Source organism: Microtus ochrogaster, unplaced genomic scaffold (genome assembly GCF_000317375.1).
Source record: "Microtus ochrogaster isolate Prairie Vole_2 unplaced genomic scaffold, MicOch1.0 UNK173, whole genome shotgun sequence".
NCBI lineage: Eukaryota > Metazoa > Chordata > Mammalia > Rodentia > Cricetidae > Microtus > Microtus ochrogaster.
In genome coordinates, this window is record NW_004949271.1 from 242,882 (window position 1) to 252,427 (window position 9,546).

Consider the following 9,546-nt stretch of genomic DNA (forward strand, 5'->3'; position numbering starts at 1 on the left):
GTTCATAGCAGCATTATTTGTAATAGCCAGAACCTGGAAACAACCTAGATGCCCTTCAATGGAAGAATGGATGAAGAAAGTGTGGAATATGTACATATTAGAGTATTACTCAGCAGTAAAAAACAATGACATCTTGAATTTTGCATGCAAATGGATGGAAATAAAATAATTTAGAAAAAATTTTGAGATTATAATATTATTATAACATTTATCCTTTCCCTTTCTCCTTGAAACTCATGGTCTCTCATTTCATTTTTATATGTGTCTATATACATGCATATTATATTCCTGACGATAACCTTATCAGTTTGTAAATGTTCCTTGTATGTATTTTTTCAGGGCTTTTCATTTGGCACTGGACAACCAATTAGTATGTTATTCTCTAGGGAAGACCACTTCTCCCATTTCTAGATTTGCTTGAGTGCTTATGGTTCTTTGTGTAGGTTTGAGTCATCATTTCTTTCCTATCTACTTTGGTGTGCCAAATAGTCTAGTATTTGTTCAAGTCTTATTTGAGACGTAATGTTAGTGAGGAATGTGGGCATAGCTACTGACATTACTATAGAAAACAATTTACACAAGTATCCTCTTCTTCTGGCTTTAGAGTTTTTCCTCCTCCTCTTCTGCAATATTCTCAGAGCCTTAGGTGTTTATTCTTTTTGCAGATATTCACTGTGACTGGGCTTCATAATTCTGCATTTTGATTGGTTATGGTTTTCTGTAGTGATAACTATCTGTTACAAAGAGAATTTTTCTTGATGGGGGTGAAGTTTTTACTTACCTGTGAGCATATAGAGAAAATATATATTTTAATCCCTTTACTCAACTACAGAAAATTCAGAAACACTCCATTCTGAAGCAACATAATGGGAAAAAAACTCAATTTTCAGAGGAATTCGGTGCGGCTGTCATTTATGAAGAAGTCAGTTCTCTTCAGAGATGTAGATTCTTCAAATCTGAAAATGAGATAACACTGTCTGTTATCTTCCTCTTTCATGACATGGAAGCAAATATAGTCAAGGGCAAGGCAAACAGATAGCTCTTGTCCGAGTTTACCAGTATAGAATATAATTCCAGTGCTCTATTTTACACTAGTTGTCGCATAAACTTAAAAACCTTAATTCCAAACTGTAATGGCCACCTGATTGTCTAGAAATGCAGAAGGGTAGGATACATATTATGTTCATAAAGATTCTAATTGACTGTGAAATGCACAGAGAGAAAGGAACCACTGTTTCCAAAGTAGAAATGCAGTCATTGACATGACAAAAATTGACTGGAGACTAAGAGAATGTTTTAGAGAAAGAGACAAAGAAATTTAAATTTAGGATGAATAGGGTCGGGAATAGCACAGACTTTCAATTGGAGTGTAAACAGCTGTTTTTTTTTGTGAATCTACATTAATTGCCTCAGTATAGAGCATAAAAAATAGTTATGATACACAGTAGTCTTTTAAACTATAATCCCTGATAGCCTGGAGAAAGCTGACCTCAGTTCATAAATAGTAGCACATATATAAAATGACTAAAATTCAAGCTCTAGCTATAGAACCCTGGTGTGCCATACTCTTCAATATTGCTTTACAGATAGGGTCATAGTGAGATCAAGGGATGTGACCATGCCTCTGGCTATGATGATTTTCCATAATCATTAGGGATAATTCTGTTGTGGCCACCTGGTTAGTATATAGTGGAATATGGAGATACCAGAAGAAATATCTGACATTTTCCTCCAAACCAGTAGCCTTAAAATACTTCAGGCAAGAAAGTAAAACACCAATTTTACAACTGAACTTACCAATATTGCAGAAAATTTTCTTACCATTCAAACTAAAAATAATGATACTATCACACTCTATCATCTGGACATGAGGTCCAAAATATGTGTCCCTGTGTTATACATGGCACAGGTGGGTCATGATAAAGTAAGGTTCTAAGACATGGTGCCAGGAAAATATGAATTTGGTGTTCACATAGTGCCAAGGGAAAAAATGACAAGAGGAGCCAGATGTTCACCTTGTTTCCTGAGGCCCATTGGCTCTTTGGCAGTACCTGTTTGCATGCCACCTGTGACAAGTTTGATACTTCACATGAGTTTCCATATCTTGAAACCTTATGCCAATTTTAGATATTTTCTTGCAAAAACAAAAATGAATCCATCTGAGTCAATGTACTATCCATCCTTATTAATTAGAAATAATGCTTTCTTCATACTTCACCATAAAAGAGTTTTTAAAAAGAAATGAGGCTCCATACATAGGAAATGTAATGCATGTCTCTTCCGTAAAACGTCTTGAACATCTATAAGGTATTTTAGAAATAAAATAGTACTCCACTCAGGCATGACCCCTATGGGAGATTTTATAATATATAGAGTATAGAGGTGAGAGCTCAAAGTACTAATTCTGTTCTGCAGCTGAGCCAGTCATACCAGGAGTAGGTACAAAGATATTTAACAGGCCTCTCCAGGTTGTTTTCTCCAGTACATGCTGGTATCCTTTTCTTTCAACATTCTGCATACCTAATATATCAAAACCAATCACAAGATGCTGAACTCAGATTTTTCCACTCTTATAAGCACCTCTAGAATGTTTTTTTTTCTACAACTTAGAGAGTTCAGTCATGAAATTTGCTTGTTCTTGTCCCTCCACAACACTGGCATCAGACTAATTAAAAATTAAATAGATCCTACAACAGGGTTCCTCAAGTTGTATGATAAATTAGATATAATCTCACACCATTTTTCAATGCACTTTTTCTGGCAGGTTAGTTCTCAATAAATTTCAAGACTGGGACTTGTGGGGTTTTTTTTTTTTTAGAACTCACTGATCTTCTAGATGATAATATATTTTGAACAGAAGTCAGAGTAACTATTGTTTAAGGCCTTTCTCTTACCTCAACTGGAGAATGCATTTCTATTTCAAACTGCCTAATTCTAGATAACAGGGAAGTATTAATTTTTATGCAGATATAAATTAATATAATCATGAAAAAGCTCAAACTGTATCCATAAAAGCATAACCAGTGAGAGTCAAAGGTCATGACACAGAGGAAAGGAAAATTTATTGGTCTATCTTTGGGACACACTGAGGAAGCTCCTACTCAGATTTTATCCTGTATACTTCAAATCTCTTGCTAGGTATGGGCCTTGTTACAGAGGATAGGCAGGTGAAAGCCAATAGTTTTGAGCAAGTTTTCCATTTGTCGTGAATTCATTCTCTAATTCTGATTAACAAAGCTCTGGAAAATGACCTTTCTATATGATATATTATTCTAGAGATAAGAATCTTCAGCTTATATTTATTAGATACAGAAACAATGTAATTCTTCTCAGAGGGTTCTGACCTCTGAATACCCACTTAACTACCTTTAGTAGGTCTTCCTGAAATTAAGTTTCTTTGATATTTGGGTATGTCTAAGGACCATGATTGTGCTCTACCATCTAATGTCTTTATATGAGCCTAGAAAGACCCAGCTACATAGATAGTCTGTGGTTATACTGTTTTTGCATCCTGGCTTCCATTCAAGAATCAGCTGTTCTCCTCACCAAGAAGAAACGTTTCCTTATCACATGTTCCTCACCTACCCACAGAATGGACAAATAAAGCAGAGATAATGCATGACCTAGGAAGGGGAAACCCACAGGTGTGCTTAGGAAAGGGTAGTGGGGCACCTCCCCTCTGTACCTCCTTCTTCCTCCAGCACAGTATAAATGCAAGCTCTCCCCAGGCACTCACTACCTTCTGCCAAGATGAGTGCACTCCTGTTCCTGGCCCTTGTGGGAGCTGCTGGTGAGTTCCATACCTTAACCTAGGTCCTACTCTTCTCTATCCTAGAGGCCATGAACCCCACTAATACAGATGCTGTTTTCTTCTATCATATTCCAATGACCCCTGTTTTCCTATAGCAGCTCTACATCTGTATTTTCTGATTTCTCTGTAAGCTTCATCTTTCTTACACCCTGTACTGTTGTTTATTATGTGATGCCAAAATCTAGAAATGGAAAGCATGGGGAGGTTCCATGAAGTGAACCGTATGAACAGTTTGGAGATAACTCAGCCACAAATATCATTACAGATAAATATTCTAAATTTGAAAGTTGGAAACTTCATTTTACTGGGGATCAATATCTTAAAGTTCTGACCTTTTTGTCTGGAGCAGTCACTTTGTAATATGATGGAAATATATATATATTGTTGTACTAGGTTTAAAACTTTGGAATTTAATATACATTATAATTTCTATTATATATTGTTATTTATTCATACCTATTAAATGCTGAAATTTTATTAAGATTTATAAACATGCAATCAAGGTTAAAAATCAATGATTTTGGTCAATGCCATTTTATCCCTGTATCCTACATAAGGCCTTAATACATAGACTGAGCTATAAAACCCCTTTGGCATATTGACGTCTACATACCCAGGATAATTTTCAAAATAGTTTCAAATATCTTAATTCTGTTAACCTTTGTTGGACAAAGGAGTATCAATGAATTATGAAAATTAGGTCAAAGCAAGTAGTGGATAAGACCACAACACCTGTGCCCCATTCCTGCATTCTGAGGTCATACCTTTCTCTGTGCCTTGTAACCCATCAGAACACTGTTATTTACAGAGAATCTTTCTATTGTATTATGAACAGTGCTCTGTATTATAAACTCTCATAAGACACTATAGGCCTAATGTTGCCTGTTTGCCTTTAGTTTCTGTAATAAATAAGGATTCCTAATTAGCTTAAGGTTGACACAGGACTGAGGACTGCAATTTCCAGTATCTTGATGAACTGTCTTCTCTCTTCTTTTCTACTAAAGTTGCTTTCCCTGTCGACGATGATGATAAGATCGTTGGAGGATACACCTGCCAGAAGAATTCTGTCCCCTACCAGGTGTCTCTGAACGCTGGCTACCACTTCTGTGGAGGCTCCCTCATCAATAACCAATGGGTGGTGTCTGCAGCTCATTGCTACATGTCGTAAGTGATGAGCTCTGTCTTTACAGAACACATGTGACATTTCTAAGGGAATGGGATTATATCAGGCTTCAACTGAGGTATTTAAGAACCAACATGAAATCACAAAAAGGCTTTCACGTCATTACACTGGGAGATAAGTACATAGCAGCAGGGAGATAAATAGAATTTTCTAGAGTATCTGTAAGCCTTTTTGGAATTTAAAGACTATTTAATATATTCATTATCATTTGAGACATGGACAGAAGTTCCTTGGGAGAACATAAAAAATATTATTTTAGCTATAAAATCCAACTAGTTGTCAAAATCAAGTGCATTCCTGTGATACTTCTACTATTTAGGTCCTTAAATGTTTTATATGTAGTCCCTATAATTTCAGAATTTCTATAAATCATGTTGCTCAGGAACATGTAGTATTGAAAGAGGTTTCTATCATGCCCAGTCCCCATAGCTGTTCAGTCTCAAAGAAACATAAAGATGTCTACATTCATTTAATTATAAATGGCTTGGGCTAGTAGCTCAGGTTTTCTTATTAACTAACTCTTTCACCTCATATTAACTCATAATTCTTGTCTGTGTTAGCCATGTGGCTTGGTACCTTTTATCAGTGAGACATTCTCATCTTGCTTCCTCTGTGTCTGGGTTACAACTGTAGACTGAGCCTTTCCTCTTCCCAGAATTCTCCTGTTCTGGTCGCCCCACCTATACTTCCTGCCTGGCTACTGGACAATCAACATTTTATTAAACCAGTAAAAGTGACAAACCTTTACAGAGTACAAGACCATTGTCCCACAGCAATACAGTACTGGATTTTAAGTCCCAGGATTGTAAAAGGGTGATTGGAGGTTTGTAAAAACATAGGACAATATCTGCATTTTATAAATGGGAGAGAATGAAGCTATGATTGGGGATAGTAGACTTGGGAAGAGGTGCCATCTGTAGAAATAGCAAAGTAACATCTGGAATTCTAATGTCATACTTGTCCCCTTGGCCTCCTCACACCTAGGGCATACTGAGAAGACACAGTGAAGAAGACACAGGCCACGAGCTCAAACTGTCTATTTCAATTCATTTCATTATACAGAGAAAACCCAGAGTCAGTTTCGTTACAAGAGGTTTTCTCATCTGATCATGAATCTGGGTCTTCCAGAATCTAATTCAGAAAGTCCAGAAATAAACCCAGATTGCTAAAATTCAAAGCAAGTTCTGAGGTGCCATAGTTGCATGGTTCAAGCTATTATTTTTTTGTTTGTTTGTTTTTATTGCAATAGGGTTTCTCTGCGTAGCTCTGACTGTCCTAGAACTCACTCTGTAGTCAAGGCTGGCCTTGGTCTCAGAGATCTTCCTGCCTCTGTCCCTTAGTGAGGGACTAAAGGCATGTGTGTGTATATCCGCTGCTGACCATTAGACCATTTTATTGGATGGTGTGCATCCATTGGGGAACCATTGGTTGGTGAGCAGTTTTCATCTGCTCATATGACTTGTCCTAGAATTAGAGAGGAATTTGGGTTTCAAGCTGGTACTTCCACATCACACATCGGCTACTTTTGTGACATTAAACCAGGCCTCTCCCATCTTTAGACTTATCCAGCTAAAAGGGTTACATAACCTGAGGTATCTGAGGTAATGGATAGGAATTTTCTACCATGTCTTTTCTTTCCAACAGCCGCATCCAAGTGAGACTGGGAGAGCACAACATCAAAGTCACGGAAGGCACTGAGCAGTACGTCACTGCCTCCAAGATCATCAAGCATCCCAGCTTTAGTTCATCAACCCTGAACAATGACATCATGCTGATCAAGCTCGCTTCCCCTGTGACCCTCAATGCCCAAGTGGCCACTGTAGCTCTGCCCACCTCCTGCGCAGGTGCTGGCACTCAGTGCCTCATCTCTGGCTGGGGCAACACCTTGAGCTCTGGTGGTGAGTACTTCATCAACATCTTTTGAGAACTAAGCCAGATTCTACACATAAATGATTGGCTTCTAGGCCATAAATGCATTGAAGAACCCAGTAAACACAAGGTTCTAAGATGGTCACAAGAGGCATTGACCGACAGAATGATCTGGTTCCAAAATGTAAACAGGATAATTGCAGAATGTACTATCATTAGTTCCAAGAAAGATGTCAATGACTATTCTTTATATCTTGAAGAAAACACAGTAATCTTCTGTACCAGTCTATCCAAGGGAGACTCTAGTGCCTCTTCAATGGCAGCTTCAGGGGTCACATACTGGACAACACTGAAATATTGAACCCTATTTCACATTTCTCTCTCACATTTCTTTTTCTCTTTTCCTCAAAGTGAACAACCCAGACCTGCTCCAGTGCCTGAATGCACCAATACTGTCTCAGTCTGCCTGTCAATCCGCCTACCCTGGACAGATAACCAGTAACATGATTTGTGTTGGCTACCTCGAGGGAGGCAAAGATTCCTGCCAGGTAATTGGCTCCCTTCTCATATAAATATCTTGTTTTCCCAGGAGTGGGAGTGGATTGGCCTAGTGTGTGGGTCAGGAAGTTTCCTCTCTTGGTTCCATGAAAAAAGGAAGAGGTCTATTTCAGGTGTCATTTCAACACATTAGAAAGAACGAGGGATTGAATAAAAAAATGAAGATCCAAGGAGGCTAGAATTGTATCTACAGGTCAGAGTGAATGTATTCTATTCTATATGCCCCTTTGTTAAACACTTTATTCCTCTATCCTAGGGTGACTCTGGTGGCCCTGTGGTCTGCAATGGACAGCTCCAGGGCATTGTCTCCTGGGGCTATGGCTGTGCCCAGAAGAATCTCCCTGGTGTGTACACAAAGGTCTGCAACTATGTTACCTGGATTAAGAACACCATTGCTGCCAACTAAGAATCCTTCTTGCCCCAGAAATCACTATGTCTCAATAAACTGAATTCCTTACTTTCTGTGTCTTGGGTTGATCTCTTTATACTCTTTTCTGTAAAAAAAATACACATCCATTTGAGGTTATCTTTATCTATCCTTGAAATATGAAGAGCATCCTACACCTCCAAACATGTTACATGGAATAGTATGTCAACAGCAGTTGAAAAAAAAAAACATTAAATGGTAGGAAAAGCAGTGGTTTTGGTTTTCTTCTAGAAAATCATATATCAGAATGTAGTCATTAAAAAGTCAACATTTTCTTTTACATTTTTGTGTGATTTTTAAATGAACACTTTCATGAACTCAGTTAGGAATAAATACGTATTTTAAAAAGGAGTTTTTATATTTGATTGCAGTGGTTCTTTAAAGTGTTAATGTACTCATTTATCATCATAGACATTAAGATTCTTACACACATTGATTATTGTGGAAACTTTTTTTTTCTCAGAGAAAACACATATAGGGCTTTTTCATGTACCCATATGAATAGCTTCCCATTATCTCTTTTCATACACACACACACACACACACACACACACACACACACACACATATATATATTTAACATTTCCCTCTACTTATCCATGATAAGAGAATATTTATGCAGCAGTCTGAGATCTAAATAGACATTCTCACCCTTAGGTTACACTCCCTATAGAGTGATTGTTTATTATAACTCTTTGTATGCCTTTGTGTGTTAGTGTGTACATGTGTTTATGTGTGTTTGTGTGTTTTATATGCATAAATAGATTTTTTTAAATAACAGTTTCTCATAAAGATGAGGTGATCCTTGGCTTCATAACTGTTTAGGACTATTGGAGCTTCTGACATCTGCAGTCTTGCTAACAACTTCTGGTACCATGAAACCTAGTCCCATAGAAGAAACTCAGGTCTGTTCAGCTCAGAAGCCTCTGGGCCCTGTCTTTGAAATGCAGGTGTATTCAACACAAGGGACTTATCTATCATCTCTGGGTTCAAAAAATGCAATAGCAATAGCCTGTAAGATTTCAGGAGCCTCTTGGACAACCCTAATGAACAACTCAACAGGGGGCTTTCCAAATGTGGGATATTGGATCTGTTTAGAGGTTTGGCTCCTGGAGGAAGAATTCGTAGCCTAGATAAGAAAATATATATGCTTACATAGATACACACACACACACACACACAAATGCACACACACACAAACACACACACAAGCGTACATATGTTTATATGTATTATAGACTGTCTTTTATAAAGTTTGTTGTTACAATTCTTTACTGTATTTTCAGGTACCATTGCTTTTTAGTCTCTGACCTCTTTCTTCTGTGTTTATCTTCCTTGCCACTCTCTCATCTGTCATTTTTTGTTGTTGTTGTTCAATAAGATCTCTTATATTCTGCCTTTCATTTATCATTGCTCTTCCATGTTCCTGCTCTGACCATGGCCTCTTTTTACTTTTGTAGTTTTTAACTTTTCTTTTTTATTCCTGGATATATACTCACATCTCAATATTTGAAGCTAGGAGCCTCCAATGAGAAAGAATATGTGTCATTTGGAGTCTGGGTCACTTCACTCATTATAATCTTTTATTGTTTTCCATTCATCTACCTGCAAAGTCCAAGATTTCAGTTTTCTTTACAGGGAAATAGTATTCCATAGTGTATATGTACCATGTTTTCATATCTACTCATCTGTTTGAAG

At 37.5% G+C, this 9,546-nt stretch overlaps 1 protein-coding gene across 2 annotated transcripts in view; it reads left to right on the forward strand.

Moving 5' to 3' along the window:
* LOC101990324 (anionic trypsin-2-like) overlaps window positions 1–7,868 on the forward strand; it is a 30,328-nt gene extending 22,460 nt beyond the window's left edge. The window contains exons 1-5 of one of the 2 annotated variants that reach the window (XM_005372082.2): window positions 3,751–3,790; window positions 4,816–4,975; window positions 6,639–6,892; window positions 7,275–7,411; window positions 7,678–7,868. In XM_005372082.2, coding sequence (XP_005372139.2) covers window positions 3,751–3,790; window positions 4,816–4,975; window positions 6,639–6,892; window positions 7,275–7,411; window positions 7,678–7,827 — 741 coding nt within the window. In that variant the 3' untranslated portion in view covers window positions 7,828–7,868. Of the gene's footprint in view, window positions 1–3,750; window positions 3,791–4,815; window positions 4,976–6,638; window positions 6,893–7,274; window positions 7,412–7,677 lie in introns of those variants that run through there. The other variant, XM_005372083.1, reaches the window with a different exon arrangement.
* Window positions 7,869–9,546: the final 1,678 nt, after the last annotated feature.